The sequence below is a fragment of the Rhinopithecus roxellana genome, chromosome 11, assembly GCF_007565055.1.
Source record: "Rhinopithecus roxellana isolate Shanxi Qingling chromosome 11, ASM756505v1, whole genome shotgun sequence".
Taxonomy (NCBI): Eukaryota; Metazoa; Chordata; class Mammalia; order Primates; family Cercopithecidae; genus Rhinopithecus; species Rhinopithecus roxellana.
Window position 1 is genome coordinate 76,793,922 of NC_044559.1, and position 27,805 is coordinate 76,821,726.

The 27,805-nt window shown below is 44.8% G+C and overlaps 1 protein-coding gene across 6 annotated transcripts in view; it reads left to right on the forward strand.

Annotated features, from left to right (window-relative positions):
- PIK3AP1 (phosphoinositide-3-kinase adaptor protein 1) overlaps window positions 1-27,805 on the forward strand; it is a 131,368-nt gene that overhangs the window by 83,687 nt on the left and 19,876 nt on the right. For all 6 annotated transcript variants that reach the window (XM_030940094.1, XM_010389580.2, XM_030940095.1 and 3 more), the window contains 5 exons: window positions 11,111-11,206; window positions 12,706-12,903; window positions 16,583-16,648; window positions 19,567-19,772; window positions 23,756-23,828. In XM_030940094.1, the coding sequence (XP_030795954.1) occupies window positions 11,111-11,206; window positions 12,706-12,903; window positions 16,583-16,648; window positions 19,567-19,772; window positions 23,756-23,828 (639 nt within the window). The remainder of the gene's footprint in view (window positions 1-11,110; window positions 11,207-12,705; window positions 12,904-16,582; window positions 16,649-19,566; window positions 19,773-23,755; window positions 23,829-27,805) is intronic.

Below are 27,805 nucleotides of genomic sequence, written 5' to 3' on the forward strand. Positions count from 1 at the left end.
GCATGAAACTTGCCTTTCAAAGCTTACATTCTAGTGAGACAGCTGGATGTTAAACAAAAACACCACATAACTGAATATATTACCACAAATTGTGACAGTGCTATGGAGGAAAAGGACACTGCTTTGAGAATGCAGGTGGGGCTGTGTTCAGGTGGGCTACCACACGGGACTCACTGCACAGCACCACAAATGCATCCCACAGACTCACTCCTGCATGGCAGAAGGTCTTTGTGCTTGCCGGGGGTACTGTATTGAGGCATTTGTCTGCATAAGAAAACCACAGAACTTGTTTGCAGCTTCTCCTAAACTATTTATCCTTAGTCCTTTCTTCATTGCCAATGTCAGCCATCACTCATTAGCCCTCTAACTTTACACTGCTATTCTTGTGCGTGTGTGTGTGTGTGTGTGTGTTTGTGTGTGTGTGTCTTAGTCTGTTTTCTGTTGCTATAACAGAACACCATGAACTGGGTAATTTGTAAAGAAAATAAGTTTATTTAGCTCACAATTCTAGAGGCTGGGAAGTCCAAGAGCATGGTTCTGGCATCTTGTGCATCATAACATTGTGGAAAGTATTCACATGGCAAAAGGACAACAGTAGGAGAGCCAGAGGGTCTTGCTTTTGTAACAAAGCTACTCCTGTGATAACAAATCCACTTTCACGATAGCAACATTAATCCACTAATGAGGATGGAGGGATTAAGTTTGCAACACATGAAATTTTGGGGCACACATTCAAATCAGCACTCTGCTCCTAGCCTCCAAAATTCATGTCCTTCTCACATGCCAAATACGTTCATTCATTTCCACCCAAAAAAGTCTTAACTCGTTCCAGCATCAACCCAGAAGTCCAAAATACGTAGCCCAAAGGCCTCAGAACCAGGAAGCTGATTGTATAACTCTCAGTCTTAGCTTGAAAGCCTGAGAACCCAAGGGGAGAGCAGCTAGTGTATGTCCTGTAGTCCAAAGGGTGGAGAGCCTGGAGTTCTGATGTCCAACCCAGAGAGGAAGAGTGTATGGCAGTGTATGCCAGCCCCTGGGGAGAGACCAGTTCACCTTTTGTCTGTTTTTGCTCCATTAGGGCCCTGAGCTGATTAGATGATGCCCGCCTACATTGAGGGTGGATCTTTTCTACTCACATGCTCCTCTTCTGGAAACACCCTCACTCTAGGTATTCCCTAATACAGTCGAGTTGACACCTAAAATTGACCATCACAGGCCAGACATGGTGGCTCATACCTGTAATCTCAGCATTTTGGGAGGCCAAAGTGAGCAGATAGCTTGAGTATAGGAGTTCAAGATCAGCCTGGGCAATATGGCGAAAACCCATTTAAAAATTTTTTTTTTTTTTTTTTTTTTTTTTTTAGTTAGCCTGGCATGGTGGTGCATGCCTGTAGTTAGGAGGCTCAGGTGGGAGGATCACCTGGGAAATTGAGGCTGCAGTGGGCCATGATTGTGCCTCTGCACTCTAGCCTGGGTGACAGAGCGGGACCTTGTCTCACAAAATAAAATAAATTAACTATCACAGTGTGTGTGTATGTGTGTGTGTGTGTGTGTGTGTGTGTGTGTGATTGCATATCTCTCCCATCTCTCCCTCTCCCTCTTTCTTCCATCCCATTACTTCTTTAGGGTACAGAAAAGCTGGACTTTTTTATTGGCATGGTCAGTCAAACCATTCTACCTGGGGTCAAACTGACCCATTAGGTTCTAGGTTATCTTCAAATGTTTGACTATAATGCTCCTTGCTCTAAGGCTCTCTTTTTAGCCACAAAAGATTCTTGCTGGGGAAAAAAAATTCTTTTGGCCTCCTTTCAGGGTTTGAAAGCCTTCTAGAAGAATAGTCTTTCAGTAGCTGACATTTCACTGTATTAAATACTCACTTGGCTTTCTGTTAAATTAACAGCATATAATCTGGATGGAGTTTCCACTGCAGCTCTGTGGTCTGTGTCCCACGAGGAGTATCATATGGGTGTCTTTGAGAATTCACCATTGCCCTTGATTCATTCTTTAATTAAGTGCCTGCCTGGGTGTTCTCTCATCTGTTCAAGCTTCTTGCATTCCAGGAGTGGGTTCTTTCTGACTGACTCTTTAAATACAGTGCAGTGTGACTCTATAGCTGGCTTTTCCAGTAGGAGGCCGTGGCCCCAGAGTCTGCTTGTCGTTGTTGTTTTTCTTTGCTGAAATAAAAGAACTTTGCACTTTCTCCTCAGACCAATAGGTTTCAGTGCATTTTGGGTTTTTTTTTGTTTTTTTTTTGTTTAGTAGAGACGGGTTTTCACCGTGTTAGCCAGGATGGTCTCGATCTCCTGACCTCGTGATTCACCCGTCTCGGCCTCCCAAAGTGCTGGGATTACAGGCTTGAGCCACCGCGCCCGGCCATTTTGGTTTATTTTTAATTTGCAAGTCATGAAATATAAGTGCTTAGGATCTGAAGTACAAACCCTGAACATCCAGGAATGCAGGGATTTGTTCTGATTTCCCTCCCAAAATGCTCTTTGTCTAGAAACAGACTCCCTTCACTTACAGAATATTCTGTGTAGTTCACTGTATGCCCAGGTTGTGTGTACATGTGGGGTTGTCATATTTAGAGCCTGAGAGGGTTTTATCACTCATTAACCCCAGACAACCCGGTACCTTTAAAAAAATGTGGTATTACAAAGGTAATATCTGCTACTATCAGGACTTAGTGCCTAATTAGGTGTGGAAAAGAGCATGTTAAAAATAATTTCACATGCCAATGCCAGTTGGCCAGTATTTTTTTCTTTTATAATTTATTTTATTTTTTAAAATTTTATGGAGTCTTGCTCTGTCACCCAGACTGGAGTGCAGTGGCGCAATCTTGGCTCACTGCCACCTCCACCTCCTGGGTTCAAGCAGTTTTCCTGCCTCAGCCTCTCGATAGCTGAGATTACAGGTGCACACCACCACGCCTGGCTAAGTTTTTTTTTTTTTTTTTTTTGGTATTTTTAGTAGAGATGGGGTTTTACCATGTTGGCCAGATTGGTCTCAAACTGCTGACCTCACGATCCACCCCCATCGGCCTCCCAAAGTGCTGGGATTACAGGTGTGAGCCACTGCTCCCAGCCTAGTTTTTTTGTTTTCTTTTTCCTTTTTCTTTTTTTTTTTGAGATGGAGTCTCGCTCTGTTGCCCAGGCTGGAGTGTTGTGGTGCATCTTGGCTCATTGCAACCTCTATCTTCTGGGTTCAAGCAATTCTCCTGCCTCAGCCTCCCAAGTAGCTGGGATCACAAGTACCCGCCATCACACTCAGCTAATTTTTGTATTTTTAGTAGAGACAGGGTTTTGCCGTGTTGACCAGGCTAGTCTTGAACTCCTGACCTCAGGTGATCCTCCTGTCTAGGCCTCCCAAAGTGCTGGGATTACAGGCATGAGCTACCACACCTTTAATAAATATTGGCCCCAGTTGGCCAGTATTGAATGCCTGGGTGCTGTGTTGAGAAGGACAGAAAGAATGCTATGATTGGTTAGTGATGTTTGCCATGAAAATGGAATAGGGACATGGAGGCCTGTGTATGGTAACTGCTGTTCCTGGTGTACAAAGATATTTATGTTCAACTAAAGATTTTAAAAAATCATTTTCTTGTCCGGACACGGTGGCTCACACCTGTAATCCCAGCACTTTGGGAGGCCGAGGCGGGCAGATCACGATGTCAGGAGATCGAGACCATCCTGGCTAACGCGGTGAACCCCCATCTCTCATCTAGAAATACAGAAAATTAGCCAGGCATGGTGGTGGGTGCCTGTAGTCGCAGCTACTCAGGAAGCTGAGGCAGGAGAATGGCGTGAACCCGAGAAGCAGAGCTTGCAGTGAGCCAAGATCGCACCACTGCCCTCCAGCTTGGGTGACAGGGCAAGACTCTGTCTCAGAAAAAAATATATATCATTTTCTTTATAATATAAATGGAAAAATCATTTTTAGGTAACTTCATTTAAGGCAGTGCACATCTAGAGACTGAATAATGTCTACATCAGAGCAAGGCTGCCTAGTTTGTGTGTAAACATGATGGACTCACTTGAGTGTGCCCTAATTCCTGTCCTCTCTTCCCTTCACTGACCCAGTATGGGAAGGAAATTCATGGCAGAATGACTATGCCTAATACTTGGGCCTATCTTGGCGGGCAGAATAATTCCCCTGAATCTGTAAATATGCTAAGTTACATGGCAAAGGAGAATTAAGATTGCAGACAGCATCAAGGTTGCTAACCAGCTGACTTCAAGATATGAAGAATATCCTGGATCACCTTGGTGAGCCCAATATAATCAAAAAGGTCCTTAAAAGTGGAAGAGGGTGTCAGAAAACAGACCAGACAGAGGGCATCAAGGAGAGGACTTAGTTCAGCTAAGCTTTCTGCCCAACATTGTTGGGCTTGAAGATGGCAGAAGACGGCCTAGTGCTAAGGAATGCAGGTGGCCTCTAGAGTTTGGAAAGGACAAGGAGACAGATCCTCCTCTATAGCTTCCAGAAAGGAATGCAGCCCTGACAAAACCTTGACTTTGACCCGGTGAGACCTATTTCAGACTTCTGAGCCACAGAACTATAACAAATTTACGTTGTTTTAAATGGTAATTTGTCATAGCAGCCATAGAAAACTGATATGCCAACTAAGTTGCCTCAATATAATAATAATGGTAACAACGAAAATTTAGTGCCAGGCACTATTAGTAAGCATTTTATAAGCATTGTCTCCTTTGGCCTGAATGATCATCATATGAGGTAGGTACAGTTACTTATCCTCACTTTACAGATGGAGATATAGAAACTTAGCCATGTCAGGTGACTGCCCAAGGACACAGAGCTAGGAAGAGTCAGAACCAGGGCTTGAACCCAGGTCTCCAAGATATCAAAGTCCATGCTTCTGATCATGATGCCGACCTGCACTGGTTGCTCAGTGGCCAGCACCTGGGTCTCTATTAATTGCCTGGTTTCAGCTACTGCCTTTCTCTGACTTAAGTTTGTCCCCTGCATGCAGTCTGTTCAATTGGCTCTAGCCCTCGTCAGTGCCTTTACTCCTGACTTCGGGTCTTCCCTGTGTCTGCAGACCACCCTGTCTCTCCCCCTGCACCTTTGCCCCCGTCATGTTCTTCCAGCCATGCCTCAGATCCTCTGGCTTTAGGCTCTGTCCTGAAGGTTGGCCTCTCCCTATGGTCCTGGTGGCATGGAGTGGTGCCAGCAGGGATGAAAGAGCTGCAGGAATTGCCCCTTGGTGTTCACTGCTGGGCCGCTAATAAAGAGTGTGATAGGTGTCAGGGAAGTGTCAGGGAAGTGTAAGGCAAATGGGCATGGGAGCTCCAAGTCTGGTCTGGACCGCAGTGGCAGACCCTTCACCAAGGAGGGAAGAAGCCTGCTGGCTCTGTCAAGCCAGTACTTAGTGTCCAGAAGCCATGATAAAGGAAATGCACCTGGCCAGCCTTGTCTGTGAGTCAGATTTCCATAAATAACTCTGTTGTAAATAATTGATGTTTGTTGTCTGAAGATTCCTCCTGTGCTTTAGGTATATTCAAATATAAATATATTGAGTAGGCATAGTTTTTACTAGGCTAAATATAATAATGAAGTATTTGAGAATATGTGTGGAAATTCAAATATTACAATGAACTCATAAGCATTCATTACTTTGAAGACAGAAAACTTGGGTTCAAACAAATAAAGGTCCTGTTGAAAGAAGTGTAAATTGAATCCTCTTTTTTGAATTTTCTCTGTTTAGGACATTAGCCTGGGTATAGAATTTAATAATAAAAATAATAGTAATAGTAATAATAGTAGCTAGCATTCCATTAGCACTTCCGGTGTGCTGGATACTGTGCTAAGCAGTTGGCAAGCTCCTAATACTCACGACAAACCTGTGAGATACATACTATTATTATCACCATTTTACAGACAAGAAGAGAGAGAAGCTGAGAAGATTTTTAAAACTTGGCCCAAGATAATTATGGGCAAAGAGAAAATATAATAGCTATCATTTCCCTTTCTGCATAAGATTTTGACCTTCAGTTGACTTCCTAGCTTTGTTACCCCGGTAACCTGATAAGAGCCAATGTCAACTATGTTTCCAGGCAACATTGCCTACAATAAAAATAGCTCCTGATTGGTAAATTGCATCTGGAACTGGGAGGATCTGTACAGGAACTAGAAATACTTCAAAGGGATACCGTTCTTTGGGCTTTCCTGAGGGCATTGACTGTGGCATATCTCTCATGCAGACCCTGGAAGCTGTGCCTCTGGAGTTGCTATGAGAGAAATTGTTCTTGTAGGACATGAGGTTTTTCACCAGCGCGGACTGCTATGGATCTTGTCTCTTTGCATCTGAGCTGCTGGTCAGGTGCAAGGACTGGCTCAAAGGAAGACCAGCTCTTGTCACTGCCCTGCTAGCTTGTGTCCTGTATCTTTCTGAGTGAACTGGTGCCAAGCATGTCCCAGGGTCATCTTGTGAGTCTGAATGTTTGATTGAACCTAGAAAGACTGGTTGGTGTTGGACTGGTGGGTGTGTAGTCAATACAGCCAGAAGTGGGAAAAACACAATTGGAACCTATGCATTTCGATCCTAATGCCCGTGCTTCTCATCATCCTGTGAGACACTCTCAGGGAGGCTCAAGGAGGCCGAAGAACTCTACCAAGTCACAGAGCTGACATTTAATCACCTACATTGTTGCTTCCAAAATCATGCTCTTAACCACCAGTTAAGGTGTGACTATAAAGTAAAAATATTTGTTTTTCACAAGTGATTCATTTCGCACCACCTCGATCATTGCATCCACACACATGTGCTCCACAGTGTCATTGGAAGGTACTTAGCTTGATAGTGTAAGCAGACAGGAAGGACGATCATGGGGTCATCCCCAGGAGCTATGATTATTTAGTTTTGCTATAGTGGTCCCTCCTCTCCTTTTTGTAAAAAAAATTTATTTTGAACTACTTTTAGAGAGAAAAGTTGCAAAAACATCAGAGTTCTTGCATACCTTTCACTCAGGCTCCCTTAATACTAACATCTTACATAACCATAGTACAATTACCAAAGCCAAGAAATTACATTGGCACAATACTTCTAACTGAATTATAGACCTTGTTCACTTTTCTCTAGTTGTGCCGCTGATATTCTTTTTCTGTTCCGGGATCCTTTCTAGGATCTTATAATGCATTTAGTTATTTCTTCTCAGTCTCCTTCAGCTTGTAACAGTTCCTCAGTCTTTCCTTGTCTCGATACTTTTGAAGAGCACTGATCAGTTATTTTGTATAATGCCCTTCAGTTTGAATTTGTCTGATGTTTTCTATAATTGGGCTGAGGTTATGAATTTTTGGCAAGAATGCTATAGAAATGATGTCCTTCTTGGTGGAAGGAGTCATGATATTCTTAAGTCTCATTACGGGTGCACATTTTTTTCTGTTCTTTTCTTTTTTCTTTTCTCTTTTTTGTTTGTTTGTTTGTTTTTTGAGATGGAGTCTTGCTCTGTCACCCAGGCTGGAGTGTAGTAGTGTAATCCCGGCTCACTGCAACCTCTGCCACCCGGGTTCAAGCTATTCTCCTGCCTCATCCTCCTGAGTAGCTGGGAGTACAGGCACGCGCCACCATGCCCAGCTAATTTTTGTATTTTAGTAGAGACGGGGTTTCGCCCTGTTGGCCAGGCTGGTCTCGAACTCCTGACCTCAAGCAATCCACGTGCCTTGGCCTCCCAAATTGCTGGGATTACAGGCATGAGCCACCGCACTTGGCTTGTTCTTTTCTCTTTTTAAGTTCTTTCTTTAACTTCTCCCAAAATGAGCACATTAGGAAAGGGGTTATAGTACCCAGAGTGGAAGCCTGCATCCATATATATGAGCATGCCAGGACCAGCCAGGACTGCTCTTGCTTCTACTATTTTCTTCCACGTTTTATTTCCCTAAATTCTCTTTACAGCTCCTTCAGTTTCACACCTATGTCTCTGATATGCAAATCAACTCTCTCAGATTGAACGTTGTTAGTGAAAATAGCTGGACCATTGCATGAGGCTTTTACCACTCTGTCAACAGGGTTGACAGATTGTGTGTGTGAGGTTTGCACTCTGATATTATCAGCCTGGGAGATTTGGTGATTAATGATTAAAATGGTCCTGAGGTTGCTATACACTAGAGAAGGTTCCTGGAGATGCTGGGGCCTGAGACAGGTATGGTTTTCTAGAGGGTTCAGCATTGGGCAGTATAAAGCTGGATCACAGGTCTGTGGAGTTTCTCCCTCCCCTCATCTTTACAGGTGTCTGACCCAAGCATGTCTTCCCTTGGGGGTAAGTTCCTTGGTGCTTCATTGTTGGGTTAATGATGAGTTTCAAACTGGAGTTTCAAAAATTAACTGGGGTCAGGGTCAGGCAGGTGGGAGTGGAAATTGGGGTAAGAATTGAGAAGAGGGAAGGCAATACAGAGTCTTGGTCAGGTAGAGGAGGGTCCTGCTCTTAGCAGGGCACACACCTGTAGAATATGTGTTCCTTCCCATTTTTCTTTTCTTTTCTTTTTATTATTTTGAAACAGGGTTTCACTGTGTCACCCAGGCTGCAGTGCAGTGGCATGATCCTAGCTCACTGCAGCCAGATCTCTTGGGCTCAAGCAATTCTCCCACCTGAGCCTCCTGAATAGATGGGACTATAGGCCTGCACCACCATGCCCAGTCAATTTTTTTATTTTTTATTTTTTTTGAGACGGAGTCTTGTTCTGTCGCCCAGGTTGGAGTGCAGTGGCGCGATCTTGGCTCACTGCAAGCTCCGCCTCCTGGGTTCACACCATTCTCCTGCCTCAGCCTCCTGAGTAGCTAGGACTACAGGCGCCTGCCACCATGCCCGGCTAATTTTTTGTATTTTTAGTAGAGATGGGGTTTCACCGCGTTAGTCAGGATGGTCTCGATCTCCTGACCTCGTGATCTGCCTGCCTCGGCCTCCCAAAGTGCTGGGATTACAGGCGTGAGCCACCAAGACCAGCTTTTTTTTTTTTTTTTTTTTTTTTTTTGGAGAGACATGGTCTCACTCTGTTGCCCAGGCTGGTCTTGAACTCCTGGGCTCAGCGATCTTCCCACTTCAGCCTTCCAAAGTGCTGGGATTACAGGTGTGACATCCTGTGCCCAGCCTCCATTTTCTAACTCCATGAGGAAAATGTTCCGTGAAACACAATTAAGCAAATTAAACTGAAAGTCTCATATAAGTAGAATTTTTCTGGTCTTGAATTTTTAAAGAATTAATTAGGTGTGAGTTCTTATCAGAACATGTTTAAAATAATGAATGCATCTCTAGGTATGCTTCAGGATTAGTACAATTACCCTAATCTTTCTAGTCTGTTATGGAATTCAGTGGTGACAAGAGCAGGCGGGTGGGATTTGTTTACTGGTTCCTCATTTGGAATTGTAGTGTCCTGAACTGGAAGACATCAAGGTACATTATATTTATGTAATGCGTCCACTCTGCCAGGAGACATAAACTGAAGGCGTAGAAATAAGGAGGTTGTTTTTTGTTTGTGTGTTTTTTGGTTAATAAGGTAACACAAACATGTCAGAATACTGCATTTCTTTATTTTTTCAAATAGGCTGAAAAGCTAAAATATAAGAAGATGAACAGTGGAATATCTTTCTGTATTATTTATCCCCATCTTCTCAGTTCCTAGAAAACCACTGATATTAATTTCTTATATCTCCTTCCAGGGTTTCTTTTCTTTTCTTTTTTTCCTTCTTCTTCTTCTTTTTGTTGTTGTTGTTGTTGTAACTGAGACAGGGTCTTGCTCTGTTGCCTAGGCTGGAGTGCAGTGGCATGATCACAGTTCACTGCCACCTTGACCTCCTTGGCTTAAGTAATCCTCCCGGTTCTGCATCCCAAGTGGCTGGGAACACAGGCAGGTGCCACTATACCTTGCTAATTTTTTTCTTTTCCTTTTTCTGTAGCGATGGGGTCTCACTGTGTTGCGTGTGTTGGACTCGAACGCCTAGGCTCAAGTGATCCTTCTGCCTTGGTCTTCCAAAGTGTTGGGATTAAAAGTGTGAGCCACCGTGCCTGGCCCAGAGTTTCTTTTTTACATATATAAGCAAATACAAAAATAGAATCTTATTTTGCCCCCTTTGGGTAGCATATCAATTATCTAAAATATTGTATTTTTGGAAGATTCTGAATCTTCAAGAATATGTATTTCCTTTTTATTCCTTTTTTTGTCTCAGATTTTTTTTTTTAATTAAATAATATGGTTCCAGTTATAGTCCTCTGTCAACCCCCTCCGGAATCCAGTGATCTTCTCTCCCTCTCCATAGAGTAACCACTTCCAAAAATTCATTATTTATCATTCCCAGCATATTTATGTGTTTACTGCATATTTATGAAATCATAAACAATTTGTACTATATTTTTATAGGCCATAGAACCTTATATAAACAATATCATACCGTAATACCTGTCTAACTTTTTCACTCAACATTGTGTTTTTGAAAAGTAACTATGTTGATAGAAATAGCTTCAGTACATTATTTTTAATTGTTACGTAATGTTCCATTGTTTGAATAGACCACAATTTGTAAACCAGGCATGGTGGTGCATGTCTGTAATCCTAGCTACTTGGGAGGCTGAGGTGGGAGGATGACTTGAGGCCAGGAGTTCGAGGCTGCAGTGTGCTGTGGTTGTGTCTGTGAATGGCCACTGCACTCCAGCCTGGGACCCTGTTATTTATATATATATATATATATATATATACACACATATATATATATAATATTTTTATATATATTTTTTATATTATATATATATTTATTTATATATATAAAAAACACAATTTATTCCCTGTTATTCCTGCTTCCATTTTTTCTGTAATAAACAATGCGACAATGTTGAACCTATTCTTTCAAATGCAAATGAGCATATCTTTACCGTTTGAGACCTGTGGTGCAAGGAAGAACCTGAGGGTTGTGCACGTTGCTCTCTTTCATGCCCCACACTTACTGGGTGTCCTTCTTGAGTAGGTGGATGGATGGAGGGATGGATAGATTGATGAATGCTTGAATCTCTTAAGAGAGTTGCCAAACCTCATAGTTCCATCTGTAAAAACCTCCTTGCCTGTGGAGGAGAACAATATATAAATCTTAGTCTCCTTTTCCATCTAGATGTTGAAATGCTTCAGGCCAGTACATCTAACCCAATCCCTGGAGATGGTTTCTCTCAGGCCACTAAGGACTCTATGATCCGCAAGTTTTTAGAAGGTAAGTCATAGCCATGAGCAGGGAGGCCAAAAGAGTGAAAGAGAAACAAATGCAAGACATTGTCTGATTCTTTATAAGGGTTGCTCCCCTCAAGGAATGGGCTGCGGCATACATGGCATGTGATGTGAATAGAGGCACTCTGTCTCCCCTGACCCCTCTACCGTGAGCTCCCCCATCAGCCCTTTAGAGGTGGGCCAGGAGTTCCAACTAGTGGAGCCACTTGTTTGGGTAAACAAGTTGCCTCTAGCAAGACCTCTTTTAAAATGCATATGTTGTTTTTATTTGGCCAAAATGTATTGAGTCCTTACTATGTGCAAATCACTGTTCTGGATATTGGGGCTGGAGATACAAAGAAAAATAAGACATGATCAATGCCTTCAAGGAGCCTTTACTCACTGGTGAAGGAGGTGAATATATATAAAGATACTAAGTTGAGGCTGTGTTGTATAGTGGTTAGGAACATAAACTCTGATCTATTCTCAATTTTCCCATCCAGTTAGCTGGAAAACCTTAGGCAAGTTACTCAGCTCCTCTGGGACTCAGTTTCCTCCATTGTAAAATGAGATAAATGTTGTGATAATTAAATGAGTTATTACGCATTAAGGTGTCAGAGCACCACCATGCACATAGCAAGCAGTTAATGAAGATTTATTATTGTTATTATTATTACTGAAGGTTTCAAAGGTGGAGGATGTTAAGTTGCATGGGTAATTCTTTAACCCTGTCCAGTTGTTTACAATGTATGGTGCAGTCTGTTGATCAAGTAGATACAGAAAGCAGAGTGCTAAGAAGAGGGGGCTCAGAAGGGGACAAAAGTAGTTTTCACAGTGAAGAGGAGGGAAAAACTCTAAAGCAGTGGTAGACAAACCACAGCCTGGCCATTTGCCTGTCTTGTAAATAAAGTTTTATTGGAACACAACACGACCATTTATTTAGTATTGTATATGGCTGCTTTCATGTCACAAGAGCAGTTGAGTCCCTGCAACAGACCTTATGGCCTGCAAACCTTGAAATATTTACTGTTTGGATCTTTAAAAAAACGTATGCTGACCCCAACTCTGGAACAAAAAGTTTTCCTGAGAGGGGAGTCCTGGGCAGTCTGTTTTTAAGCCCTTTTAAGAAGTACCACTTCCATTGGATAATTGGCAGTGAATGCCCCACCTTTCTTAACTAGGGCTTTGACAGTTAGTCCTATCTAGGACTTTTCCTAATTCTAATGGGATGAATAACTGAATCCCAGCAGTAAAACAGAGATGATAAATCCTTGTGCTCCTGTCCTTTCACTGCATCACTGGGTGTCAATGAAGGTAACACGAGTGTTTTCTCAGTTGCTTTGTGTGGTGTTCTGAACAGATGATACAGGAAGTGATATTGGGGAAAGTTCTTTGCCAGGGGGCAGCACTGAGGAAACAAGGTAGGGTCCCTCACTCTGCTTTTATGACTGGCGATCAACCAGTTTGTTTGGCCAATGCTTTCAGTCACCTTCTCTGCGTTTCTAGGCAACAGCATGGGAATGACCAATCTGGAGAGAGATCAGTGCCATCTTGGTCAGGAAGAAGACGTTTATCACATGGTGGATGATGATGATGCCTTTTCCATGGACCTGGCCAGCAGGCCCCCTGTCCCAGTGCCCAGACCAGAGACCACTGCCCCTGGTGCTCACCAGCTGCCTGACAACGAACCATACATTTGTAAAGGCAAGTGTGACAGGGAATGATGTCCAGCTGGGTCTTTGGAGCTTCTCAACAGGGATTTCCTGGATGACCTGGTTTTCTGAACCATTGCTCAGAGACTATCCCCTTCTAAATGGTCTTCAACCAGCCCTAGGAGATGGGGTCATATCTTGGGACAGATTTTGAAGCTAGAATAGGAGTAATGACCAGAGTGAGTGCCAGTCTTCCTGGAAGTATTTATGTACAGTTGCAAAGGCAGGTAAACAAGAACCCTGATACATTTTTATCTCCTGAGACCCTTCCTGATATTATTAATTTTGAATTGCTAGCATTTATTGAAATCTATCAAGAATGCTCTATCTGGAACATGCCATTTAATCTTTACAATAACCTATTAGGTAAGGATCATTATTGTCTCATTTTACAGATGAGGAAATAGAGGTTTGACAGAGGTCACTCAACATTGCATAGCAAAGTCAAAATTTGAACTCAGGGAGTCTGATTTTACAGCCCTGGCTTTTAGACACTATGCGAGGCTGTCCATCTACCCATGTTATTAAAAATTAAGGTTTTGACTTTTTCATAATTATCCCTAGGACATTAGTTAGATACTGATAGCATTGTTAGTTTCACTATTTTTTGGACTTGGTTGCAATAATATGGTTACAAGTACTATAAGACTATTAGAAATAGGAGGAGAGGTGGCTCATGCCTGTAATCCCAGCAGTTTGGGAGGCCGAGACAGGTGGATTGTTTAATCCCAGGAGTTTGAGACTGGCCTGAGCAGCATGTCAAAACTCTGTCTTTACAAAAAATACAAAAAATTAGCCAGGTGTGGTGGCACGCACTTGTAGTCCCAGCTGCTCAGGAGGCTGAGGTGGAAGGATTGCTTGAGCCTGGGAGGTGTAAGTTACAGTGAGCTGAGACTGAGCCACTGCACTCCAGCCTGGGCAACACAGCAAGACCCTGTCTGAAAAAGAAAAAAAAAAAAGAATTGCCAGATCTGTGCTCCTGAACTATATTCTGTTTTTCAATGGTCTCATCATGTGGTTGGAGGTGTGGCAAAAGGGAATTATAAATTGGGGAAGATAGCATTCACCCAGAGCCCTAGGTAGTTGGGTTGGGGTTGCCAGATAAAATACAGGATGCCTAGTTAACTCTGAATTTCAAATAAATGGCAAATGAGTTTTTAGTGTATGTCCCAAATAGTATACACATTTTTGTTTTGCGAAATCCAGCAACCCTGAACTGGGTAGGAATACAGTTGTGAGATATTACGTACTGCCAGGTGCTGTCAGTGCTTCCTGCCTACAGTCTCCTTGGGTATCATCTCCTTGGCATGAGCAGCAGACACTGTTGGTTCCTTGCCCATGTCCCCTAGCTCTTTGCATTTCTGTGCTCATTGGCTGGACCCTACCTGTCAGCACCAGTGTCTTTCAGCCTGAGGGCTTCCTCTGGCACCTGGAGCCTTCTCTGCCCTCTTACAGGACAGGTTGAAAGCACTGGGGAATTAACACACAGAGTTGCTGCCCTCAACCAGTGCCTGACAGGAGGTATGGATCGGTGCCCCAGCTTACTTGCCGCTCTGGTGGGAGTATTCTTAGTTGTGCATTCTACATTGCGTTCTAGTGATTCCTAGGTTGCCTGCAGTGTAACTTGCTTGTTAACCCACCATTTATTGCACCATCCACTTCCCTGTCTCACCTCCATCACCTCTCAAATAGACTACTTGCATTTGAATCCTTGTCTCGGGTCCTGCTTCTGAGAGAACTCAATCTAAGAAGCGTGCAAATATATGCTGGCAATTCCTAAATAGCGGAGGAAGTAGGGAACAATATTGATGGCATGGCTCCTTGTAGGGATGTGTTTGGACAGGGGCACAGGTGATTCCTCAAGAGCCCTGATGGACTTGCTAGGAAACTGTGGAGAAGCAAAGGAAAGGAGAGAGGCAGGAGATGACAAAAGGGGCAATGGCTTGGAGGCCAGAATACCTGGGTTCATCTCTCAGCTCTTGCATTCATTTTCCAGCTGTTCAGCATAGGATGTTGGGTAAGTCAATTCACCTTTCTTTTTTTTTTTGGAGACAGGGTCTTGCTGTGTTGCCCAGGCTGGTCTTGAACTCCTGGGCTCAAACAATCCTCCTGCCTCAGCCTCCCAAAATGCTGGGATTTTGGGCGTGAGCCACCATGTCCAGACCATTTCACCCTTTTTTTTTTTTTTTTGGAGACGGAGTCTTGCTCTGTCACCCAGGCTGGAGTACAGTGGCCGGATCTCAGCTCACTGCAAGCTCCGCCTCCCGGGTTTACGCCATTCTCCTGCCTCAGCCTCCCGAGTAGCTGGGACTACAGGCGCCCGCCACCTCGCCTGGCTAGTTTTTTGTATTTTTTAGTAGAGACAGGGTTTCACCATGTTAGCCAGGATGGTCTCGATCTCCTGACCTCATGATCCGCCCATCTCGGCCTCCCAAAGTGCTGGGATTACAGGCTTGAGCCACCATGCCCGGCCCATTTCACCCTTTTTTTTAGCTTTAATTTCCTCATTTATAAAATGAGTATTGTAATGATACACATATAGATTAATACATGTCCTTACAATACATACTAATACTCTGCCATAGCCTTATTGTGAGGGTCAGATGAAATCATACAGAAGGAAGTACTTTATAAACTGTAAGGCATTGTAGAGACATCACTTGGGTTAACTAGCATGCCAAGGTATTGCTGACTATTGGCAACAGTCTCAAAGTTTAGATATGAATAATGATAATAAAAGCTAACGCTTAGTATGTTTACATGGGCCAAGCACTGTTCTAAGCACTTTCCATGTATTAACTTGTTTAATCCTCATCACAATCCAGTGTAAGAACTATTATCATCCTCATTCTACAGATAAGAAACAGGGACAGGAAGAAGTCAAGCCACTTGTCCAAGATCATATGGTTCACAAGCCACAGAGTTAGTATTTGGATTCAGAGAGCCTCTTTCAGAGCCCAGGGAGCCATAATCACCATGTCATCTTACCATTAAGTGAGCCTTTGTCATGCCCCAGTTTTCTCTCCTAACCTTCATGAATCTGTCCCTCATAAGTGACCTCATCTTTTTTTTTTTAATACTTTAAGTTCTAGGGTACATGTGCACAACGTGCAGGTTTGTTACATATGTATACATGTGCCATGTTGATGTGCTGCACCCATTAACTCGTCATTTATGTTAGGTATATCTCCTAATGCTATCCCTCCCCTCCCCCTCCCCAAATAGGACCCGGTGTGTGATGATCCGTTAATCTCTTTAGAGCTGTGCACACATTTTACTATTCTACTGCTTAGAGTTCTGTCTTATGGCACTAGTTGGCATTTTAAGTGGTACTTCCTTTTATTCTCAAATTTTAAGGCTCAGATTTTCCATGGCTAGCTTCAGGTGCTCAGGAGTCCAGGCACATGTTCTTGTTCCCATTACCGTTTTTTTCAATGAGCTTGTAAATGCTGATCATGTCCTCTCGCTAGCTTTGTCTTTCTAGTTTGAGATCATGTCTGCTTAGTCTGCCATTACTTAACAATTCCTAGTCCTTCTCATTAATTGCCTCTTTCTATACTTTTGATTTACAGAACCACATATGGTGGTCCTAGGTATGGATTAATTATTATTATTATTTTGTACTGGATTTTGATAATTTTTCAGTAATCAGAATATTGTTTATCTCATAGTTTTTGCAGAAAAAAGTCAAGAGCGGCCTGGGAATTTCTACGTTTCCTCAGAGAGCCTCAGGAAAGGTAAGCCACATGTTATATGAACTGAACTTTTGTGTGGTTGAAGTGATCATGGGTCAGTGATTTGCAAGTGTAACAATAGCTCCTTGGCATTGAAAAATAGAGGGATCTAGGCCAGGCATCATGGCTCACACCTGTAGTCCCAGCACTTTGGGAGGCTGAAGGGGGTGAATCACTTGAGGCCAAGAGTTTGAGACCAACTTGGGCAACATAGTGAGACCCTGTCTCTTAAATTAAATAAATAAATAAATAAATAAATAAATAAATAAATAAATAAATAAATACAATAGAAAGATCCAAGGATACTTTAGGGTGGCACTGTCTGAGAGTCTTGTACTGATGGTAAAGGGGGTGGGAAAGAGATCAGGGTCCTCCACAATGTTGTACAAATTGGTCATACAAAGGACCTTAATTAGTGGAAAGTGTCCATAAAGCACATAAAAGTATAATCTAAAAATGGAGGTTGATGCCAACAGGATGAAAGTAGGTGGCCCAGCACCCAGTCTTTACCTAATGATACAGTCTTGCTGGGCTATTTACTTACCTTATCTATACTAGCTAAACTATACTTTGAATCAACTTTTATTTAAAAGGTATTTTGCTTGCCATTGGGGAACAACTTGGAAGTCTCATTTTTCTAAACAGTTGTAAAGGAAGTTTGAGGAGCTAAGTGCTTTTTTTTTTCTTGATTTCCTTGTGCTAAGCAGAAACACTCAGTATTATCCCATTGAGGATTCTTTTGAAAAGTAGTCATGACACCATGTAAGCATTTGAAGGCATCCCACAAGGGCTCTGGTAGTGGGAGACTGGAACTGGTTGGCTTGTGCATTTTGTTTTTTCCTCCACTGCGTCTCCCAACACCATTAAAGAGAGCCTTGAGAAGGGCAGACCTGGCAGAAGGATGTGTGGGTGTGTGTGGACAGATAGTGAGTGGTTGGGCAGAATGATAGATAAATGTCTTTGAGGCTTTTTCAGTACTCACTGGTGAAGCCATTTCTCTTTATTCTTCATGTTATGTCCCTGAATCACAATACCCAAATGGGGTCCTGCTGGAGAAATTCAGATTCAAATAGCCTTATACGAATTGAGTGAAACGTCAAGTTGCCTCAGTGGCCCCACGGTCGCTGCGAATAGCTCATTCCCCACAGAACTGGAATCACAGCCTGGAGAGTGATGAGGGTTGGCTTCATATTTCTCTAGAAGCTCCAAAGCAGAGAACTGTGAATTTGTAATGTGGAAGAGAGGTTGGCACAGGAACAACCCAAGGGTAGCCAGCTGGAAGCCAGCACCTACTTTATACCTGATGCTGTTGGGCCTGGGTCATGATTCCACTGATGTTCCAGTCTCCTGGGGCATTTCATGCCTATGGGTCCACAATCACTGTGCCCCATGCTGCTTAGAGACAGTGAGGGACGAGAGTGGGGCTAAGAGAAATATCCTGGCTAAACTCTTCCAGTATATTCTCTTGTGGGTGTGGATTGAAGTCTAAAGCAGTGGTTCTCAGTTGGAAGTGATTTTGTACCCCTTCCCTAAAGAACATTTGGCAATATAAGGGAAATTTTTGGTTGTCACAACTAAAGAAGCGGGTGCTGCTAGCATTTAATGGGTAGAGGCCAGGGATGCTGCTGAACATCCTACAATACACAGGACGCACCCACACAGTAAGGAATTACCTACCTGGCCCAAAATGTCAATAGTGCCAAGGTTGAGAAATGGTTGTCTAAAGGCATCTCAATAGTTAAGGCTTGGCTGCTTCTTCAAGAAAACACCAAATGGTGGGTGATGCTGATGCAGAGGAAGAGCCTGGGGGTCCTGGAATGGGAGACTGTGATGGCCTCCCTGGAGGCTTTGGCAGTGACATTCAGGCCGAGGTTGTGGCTGTGGCTGGGGCCAAGGCTCTGGAATTCATGGAGGTAAGGCTGAGGACAAGGAGTGGACACCTATCACTAAGTTAGACCACCTGGCCAAAGACATGAAGATCAAGTCCTGGGAGAGCTCTCTTCTCTCTGCCCATCAAGGTGTCTAAGATCATTGACCTTTTCCTGGGGTCATCTCTCAAGAATGGGGTTCTGAAGATTATGCTGACACAGAAGTTGACCCATGCTGGGCATTTCACCAGGTTCAAGGTGTTTGTTGCCTTTGAGGACTACAGTGGCCATGTTGTCTGGGTATTAAGTACTCCAAGGGGTTAGCCACTACCATCCAAGGGACCATCATCCCAGCCAAGCTCTCCACTGGACCTACACAGAGAGGCTACAGGGGGAACAAGATCAGCAAGCCCCACGCCAGCTTTTGCAACGTGACAGGTCACTGGCTCTGTGCTGGTGTGCCTTATCCCTGTCCCCAGGGGCACTAGCATTATCTTGGCCTCTGTGCCCAAGAAGCTGCTGCTGATGGCTGCTACACCTTGGCCAGGGACTGCACTGCCACCCTGGGCCACCTTTGATGCCATCTCTAAGACTGATAGCAACTTGATCCCTGACCTCTGGAAAGAGACTGTATTCACCAAATTTCCCTACCAGGAATTCACTGACCATCTCTCAAGACCCACACCAGAGTCTCTAAGCAGAAGACTCAGGTTCCAGCTGTGGGTACAACATTGGGTTTTTATACAAGAAAAATGAAATGAATGAAGTCTGTTAAAAATAATAGTAATAATAATTAAGACTTGGGAGAGTCAGCAGATTTCACACCTCCCTTAAATGTTGCAGCCTTGTCTGCTTTAGTGTGATAGGCTTTGGAATTATTAGCTGCATTCTTCTGCCCTGATTTTATGTTGTATCTCCCCCTTCTTGGCCACAAGTAATTGTTCTTTTGAGATGAGTCCTCTTGAGCCTGTGACCAACCTCATTAACCCTACGCCTCTGGTGAGCAGTCCCCAGTGGGGGAACTGTCAAGCTGAGTTTTGCCATCCTTTCCAGGGCCGCCTGTCAGACCGTGGAGGGACAGGCCTCAGTCGAGTATATATGACCCTTTTGCGGGGATGAAAACACCAGGCCAGCGCCAGCTTATCACCCTCCAGGAGCAGGTGAAGCTGGGCATTGTCAACGTGGATGAGGCTGTGCTCCACTTCAAAGAGTGGCAGCTCAACCAGAAGAAACGATCGGAGTCCTTTCGTTTCCAGCAGGTAACTAGCTTTGTATGGAATTTGTCTCCACTTGACAGTGGAGGAGGGCTGGGCCATGGCTGTCTTGTGTATTGCTGTACATGACACCTGTGCCTGCAAACGTTTGAGTTTCATTGTGAACCAGTGAGAGTGTATGAGTGTCACCTCGGTCTGTAACCACATGACTCCCTGGCTGAGAGCTGGGTAGCTTTTCTAGGTGCCATGAGGCTTGAGATCAGGAACAAAGACTCAGCTATAAACACTAACTCTGCTGCTGCGTCTCTCTGCATTTGGCTCCCTGCTTCTGCTTTCCAGCTTTTTTCTTTTCAGAGTCCCTCTCTCTATTCCTACTGCCAAATACCCTCATAACTATCACACTTTAGCACTCAAAGAAAACTTGGAAAACTGCCAAGAAATATGATTAAATGAACAAAACAAGTTGCAGATGCAAAACCACCCAAATTAAAACAACTCAGACACCTGCACACACAAACTCTGTATTTCTGTGGACATGTATATAAATGCAAGGACAAAGATCTGGAAAATGGCTGCCTCAGGCCCATTCCAGGGGCCACCTCTCGGGAGAAGACTGGGATTGGAGGACTGGGATGTCAGAGGAGACTCTTGCTTTACCTGTATAGTTTGAAGCTTTTATGAGAATATATAACTCCATACCTGTATCATAAGTGTACACTATATATAATTAAAAACAATAAAAAAACTCAAACTCAACATTAGGAAGTTTCTTCTTAGTCCACCAATGCCTTTGTATTAAAAAGGAGGAAATGGGGCTCAGGAGGTTAAGGGACACATCCAAGGCAACTTTCCTAGTGAGGGGCCGAGTCAGGACTGGAACTATTGCTTTCTCTCTCCACCTCCCCAGGCTGCTTCCTTCAAAGTACTAGCCAGGCCCGACCCTGCTTACCCTCAGAGATCAGATGGGGTTGGGCGCGTTCAGGGTGGTACGGCCATAGACCCTGGTGGTGTGTATTCTAATCTCTGTTCTTACGCTATCTGACATACCAGCATCCCTCCAGGGCTGAGATGGGCACCTGTCTTCTGGGACAGGATTAGTGGTGAAGAGTGGGGAAACGTGTCATCAGGCAGCATTTGCTGACCTCTGACAGTGCTATGTTAGGTATTGTGTTCAATGTTAAATAGACCTGACCTCTTTCACTCCTCATACACGCATATGAAATAGGTATTATTCCTCCTGTTCTACAGAAAACTGAGGCTCAGAGAGGTGAAGAGGCAGTCAAGATTCAAACCTCCCCTTTCTCACCCCAGAGTCTGTGCTCCCTTCGCTATACCTTCTGCCTTCTTAGTGCTCCTTAAGACAGGGGCACCTGCTCTGCCAGATGCCTCCCTCCCTTTGGGGGCCTGAAGGGTCGGAGGGCACTCTGGAGAGCTGAATGCAGGAATCATGGGTGCTCCTCACTCAGGAGCCCCAAAGAGGCTGCAGTCCTGCTGAGAAAAGGCTGGCCCTGGCTAAACAATGTCCTTTTGCTCCTTGCCAAGTTGTGCAACCACGTGGCACAGTAGTTAAGAACAGCCAGGGCTCTGGAGCTGGCAGCCTGAATTTACATCTTTGTTCTGCTCTTTGTGGCTGGATGACCTTGACCTTGCTGTGCCTCTGTTTTTCCACCTCTGAAATGTGAAGCGGGAGGTCTAGGTGATATAAGCCACTATAAGCAGCATCACTGGCACATAGTAAATACATAGTAAATGTTAGTTGTCTTTCTTTTTTTCTTTTATTTTTCTCACATTTTCTTGTAGTGTAATGTAATTGCTAATATGAGGCATAATCTGTAAGCAATTAATACAAATATAAATAGGTAAAAGCCACCACTAACTTAGTCTGCTGAAAAGCTTCTCAGCGAAAGTAGTTTGAGGATAAGTTGAAAGGAAATGAGAAGGGGTGGACAGGGCAGGTTTCCAGTGGGAACATAATTTACGTGCCTTATCATTATCATCAACTTGTATGTACCAGTCCATTGTTGCAGAAAGGTAAATCCTTTCCAAGTATTTTTGTTGTTGTTGTTGTTATACTTTAAGTTCTAGGGTACATGTGCACAATGTGCAGGTTTGTTACATAGGTATACATGTGCCGTGTCTTTCTTCGTTTATATCCAAGAGACCTCTTCCTTTCCCATGAACTGGCCCAGAACTCTTGGGTGTAGCAGACAACTGGGGTTCATATTCAATATGGCAGAAGCCCAGCCCATGGGGGCTCACATTGTTTGGTCCTGATAACCTCCGGGCACTTCCGGAGTATCTCCCCGCTCCAGGGGCTGGTGGTGTGGAGACATTTCTGGGTGGAGGCCTCATCTTCCTTTTCCTCTGCCTCTCTGTCCACTGCTCTGTCTCCTTCATGTCGCCCTCTCATAAGTGGACTTTGAAGCTTTCCTTCAGCTCCTTCTCTGTGCAGTCTGTGTCTCTGGTTCCATGTTTCCAGCCACCAGTTGGCTTCGTCCCCGTGAGGTGTCCCAGACTCGCAGCATGTCTAATAACAAACCGTCCCTCAAGGCTGCTTTCCTTTCCCAACACCGTCTCTGTGCTCATCACATTGTCTTCTCCTGGAGACAGAGATCAGACCTCAGAGTCTCTTTGGCCTTCTCCTGTGCTTTTGCACACCCAGCCAGCGGCGTGTCCTGCTTGGTCTGCTCTGTGGCATTTGTCCTCTTGCATCTGCTCCTGTCTCTCTATTCCCCCAGCCACATCCCCATGTCAGCTTCTGTTGCCTGCATCTGGCATACTCCATAGTCTCCAGGAAGGTCTGCTGGCCTCCGTTCCTTCTTCTCTAGTTGACTGGAACCTTAGAGCCATGACAGGCTCACAATGTTCAATGTTTCCCTGCTGCCTCCTGGACACAGCTCAGTCTCTTCAGCCTGCAGCTGCAGATCAACCCCCCTTTCCAGTTTGGCCCTCCTGCGGCTCCCCGACATGAACCTTCTGCTCCAGCCAGATTGTCTGGACATTTTCCCTATAATGCTCAGGCACTTAACTTTGGGATTATTGTTAATTGACTAAAATAGCAACAATCTTGACCCTCACATTGAATAAATCTATTCAACATTTATTGAATGACTACAGTGGACCAGATGGCAGGATTATGGAAAGGTACAAGACCTGGTCTCTTGACCTTGGAGAGCTCACAGTATCTCGAAGAGGCAAGGCACAAGAGTGTGCACACACGATGGGACAGCGTAGCCCAAGTGCTGGATGGTTGGCGTGGGCAGTCACTAAGGACTGGAGCATCTTGGGAGGCATCAGGGAGAAAGTGGGCCTTGATCCAGACTCATGGAGAGGAACCAACATCCCTGAAGGTCAGGGGAGTGATGTGAGAACACAGTCTCAGAGATGGGAATACCTGTGGAGTATTTGTGAGCCGGGCTAAGAGGCATACATGAGAGGGGCCGTATAGAACAGAGCTGGGAACCAGAGGGGAGGAAAGACAGTTTCTTCTGGAAGAGACGGCATCTCTTCAGGCACAGATTCTGTGAGTATTTGGATTTCTCTGGGGGCTGACTGTGAATGCACTGAGCCTCATTTGCATGTTGTAAATGTGACTGCAATGTGATATACCCTGCAAACAGCATACAATCGGAAAGAAACTCTCATTCTCAGAGGGTATCATTCTGTGTACACTTAAAAAATAAACCGGCCAGGCGCGGTGGCTCACGCCTGTAATCCCAGCACTTTGGGAGGCCAAGGCGGGCAGATCATGAGGCAGGAGATCGAGACCATCCTGGCTAACACATGGTGAAACCCCATCTCTACTACAAATACAAAAAATAGCCCAGCGTGGTGGTTGGCGCCTGTAGTCCCAGCTACTCGGGAGGCTGAGGCAGGAGAATGGCGTGAACCCAGGAGGCGGAACTTGCAGTGAGCCGAGCTAGCGCCACTGCACTCCAGCCTGGGCAACAGAGCGAGACTCTGTCTCAAAATAAATAAATAAATAAATAAACAAATAAATAAATAAATAAATACCAATTTTTTTCCAGGAAAATCTTAAACGGCTAAGAGACAGCATCACCCGAAGACAGAGAGAGAAGCAAAAATCAGGAAAGCAGACAGGTATGTGGCTTCCTAGGGTGCTGCATTGTATGGGACATTGCTGTCATCTGTTGTCCTTTACTCTCCTTTTGGCTGTGGCCTGAGTGGGCAGAGCACTTGCCCAGCATTCGTCACACTCTTTACAGATCTGGGTCCCCCACTAGACTATAAAGACCTTTTGCACAATGGTTATATCTTATTTATTCTGTAAACAATCTGGTACCTGATACATAAGACATGCACAGAAGTGAATAAGTGGATTCAGCTCTGCATCCTTCCACCTTTTCACTCAAAGAGGATGGTGATACTTCCTCTGCAGGCCCCTCACTCTCCCCTTGGCAGTTAGGAGGATGTATGTTTTTTAAGCAGAAAAAGGAAAAATCCCGTATACACGGTGTCTGTTTCTGATTCTGGTGAGCAATGGCGTCATCTGCATCCACACCATTTAGTGCTTCAGAAGCCCATGCCCCAGGTGTAGCAGGGCTCCCACGGTGCAATAGCAGGGCCACAAATTCCAGTGGTGCACACTATGGACTGGGCCCGCTCCCCTTAAGCCTACCCTCTGTGCCAGCCATGTGGCACCACCATCCCTGAGCAAGAAGTTGGCGTTTACCCACAATGCATCTTCCCACAGAGAGTCTCTGGAATAGTAGGCCTCTGTGATTAACCGAGGCCAACCTTATAGCAAGAGGAGCATGCAGGAGAAGGCTTTCAGAGGCACTCAGATCTTGAATGGATGGAGCCCTATTACATGAAGAACCAAGTTAAAATCTAGGTCTGTTTGTGCACAGCTTCCACAGTCTCTCTCCAGCTGCCATCAACTGCCTGACTTCCCATGAACCTAGTGGGACTGGTAACACCCTGGTCTCCAAACAGGACATTCTCTCCTGCCATGGGCCCCTTGCTCATGCCATGCCTCTTCCTTCTTACCTGTATGAAAACTACTGGGCTGCAAGATCCAGCCCTGGCAGTCCCTTCTCAGTAACGCCTTCCTGGACCACCCTAGGACATGGTATTCCTTACTCGTTCAAGCGTATGTGGGACCTACCACTCCTTCCATTCATCTGGCACTTCTCTTTTTCTGTCTCTGGTTGCTATCACCTCATTCTTTCATCCAAGCCATCAGCAGTCCACAGATGTCCAAAGTGCATCCTAAATCTGGTCATTTCTAACCATCTCCCATGGCACTGCTGCAGCCAAGCCATATCATCTCGTGATTAGACTAAGAGAGTAGCCACTCAGTCATCTCCCCATATTCACTCTTGTCTCTCTATAGTTAACCCATCGTAGCCAATGATGTTTAAAAAATTTAAAAATCAGATAATGCTACACCCTTGATGAAAGCCTTCCAGGGGCCCCTGTCCCACTCAGGGTAAAATCACATTCCTGCTCACAGCCTACAAGGCCCTATGTGATCTGACCCCTGAGCTCATCCTCCATTCTCCCCCAAACCCTGTGCCACAGTCCCTGGACTCCTTTTTATTGCTCTGACAAGCCAAGAGCATTTCTCCCTCAGGGCCTGTGCACTTGCCATTCCCCTGCCTTTCCCCATATCTTCACCTTCCGGCCCTTTTCATCCTTTAGAGTTCAGTGTAGCATCTCCTCATCAGAGGCCTTCTCTGTCATTCTCTCCAGAGTAGCCCTCCACGACTCACTTCCTGTTCCCTGGCGTCCTCTCTTTTCACATATCACAGACTGGAATCATCTTAGGTTTCTGTCCTCAAGGTTATGGTCCAACACCCCATCTCCCTCCTACTAGAAGCTCCACTTGGGCAAAAACTTGTCTGCTGTGTGCTCCGGGGAGTCCCCAGTGCACAGAACAGTACAGTGATGGAGCTCTAGAAGGCTTTGTTGGAATGGTTGGTTTCAGGAAACTGTTTGGTGACACCACTCATTCATTCCACACTTAACAAGCACCAGGCACTCTGCCAAATACAGAGACCTATGAGACACTTGCTTCACCATCTGGTAGCTAATGAGTCAGTTATCTTTGTATTCACACAGGTCTGGCTTGCCCTACTAGGGTCTGTTCCACCATGCCTAACACAGTGTTTTGAAGACAGTACTAACCTAGCTAATGTTAATGATTTTGGGAGAAGAGGGGTTAAGAGGTTTTAACCATTGCAGAAGGTCAGAGAGATCATCCTATGACTTCTGCTTGGGTGTCTGGATTTTAAATTTATGCTGCTGGTACCTGAGTTCACACTTGTCTGTCCTCCTGGTTGAGAGGAAGAGAAAGGAGAGAAAACAGAAAAGCTTTTCGAGACCTACACAGTCATCCTAGGGTCAGATAATAGGGGTCTCAGTGATAAAAGAGCTGAGATGCTTTTTAAAACTAGAGTCCATAGATAATCCAAAGATAGAAGTGTTGATGAAATGAAACATTTCAGGTTTTTAAATACAGACAGCATCAAGAAACCTGTGATTTGGCAGTGCACCCAGTGTTTGAAGGCCCAGGAGTCCTAGTGTTGGAGTCACGTGTGCTCAGCAGTCTGGGCTCAAGACCTGAGCCTTCTGGGTCTCATCACATTCTGACCACTCACCTGGGCTCCACCTGGTGCCACTGGAGGTACTGAAGCAGGACAGACGCACATGCAGAGGAGTAGAGGGGTACAGGGATGGACTCTGGAGCCAGCGAGGTTGGGATCAAATTCCTTCTCACTGCTCACCCCTCACTAGCTGGGGGCTGTGGGCAAGATATTTCACCTTCCTGAGCGTCAGTCCTCCTTTGCAAAATGGTAAAAGTGAAAGTGCCCACCCCAGTAGGGAGCATTGAATGATTGAGGGTATAACCAGTGCCCAGCACAGTGCCTGGCACATGGGAGTACTCCTAAAAGTGTCCGCACTCATGATTACACAGAGGTCCACACACCAGCTGGGGTCCTCTCAGGCAGGGCCATCCAGAATGAATAACAAGTTCTGAAACATTATGCAAGGTTCACCCAAGGCTGTTCAGGCTGTGAACAAATGATTTATGCCCACCAGTAGCTATAGTCTAAATCAGAATGGTCAATGTCTACAATTTACCAAAAGAACATGGCTTAGTTTGCCCATCTGCAGCCCCCATCCCCCACTCTCCAAGAAGCAGACCCTCTGACAAGGACATTTTGGGGAGAGGGATGTTAAGTATTTGTACTTTTTATATCAGGTGCTTTAATCAAGTCATAACTATTGAGAGATTAAACTGTATATAATTTGATACCAAAGAAGAATGACCAGGCACAGCAAGCAATCTATATGGGAGAATATTCTGCCTGTTGGCCCCAAGGGCCTCCTTATTAGTGGTTTTTATTGTAATAAAATATACATAACATAAAATTCACCATGTGAACCATTTTAAAGTGTATAATTCAGGCTGGGTGTGGTGGCTCACACCTGTAATCCCGGCACTTTTGGAGGCTGAAGTGGGAGGATCACTTGAGGCCAGGAGTTTGAGAGCAGCCTGGCCACCATGGCAAAACCTTGTCTCTAACAAAAATACAAATATTAGCTGGGTGTGATGGCACGTGCCTCTAGTCCCAGCTACTCAGGAGGCTGAGGCAGGAGAACTGCTTGAACCCGGTAGGTGGAGATTGCAGTGAGCCAAGGTGGCACCACTGCACTCCAGCCTGGGCGACAGTGCGAGACTCTGTCTCAAAAAAAAAAAAAAAAGTATACAATTCAGTGGCATAAAGTACATTCACAGTGTTGTGCCAGCATTACCACTTCCATTTCTAGAACTTTTCTCCCCTGATAAGGATTTGAGAGCAAACAGCTGGTGTGGGAGGTGATCCCAGGGAATGTGGTGGGGGATGGAGAAGTGAGACAGGTAGGAGCCAGTGGAGAACACCCATCTGAGCGATGAGACAGCCGGGACGTTTACACAGCAGCCCCCATCCGCCGTTGGTAGAGGCCTGCTTGGAGAGGGTCACTCATCATTCTGCTACGAGAAACAGCCTCAGGCAATTGGAAGTTGGACCCTGTACTGCATGCTGAGGTCCAAGGGTGGCATTTACCAA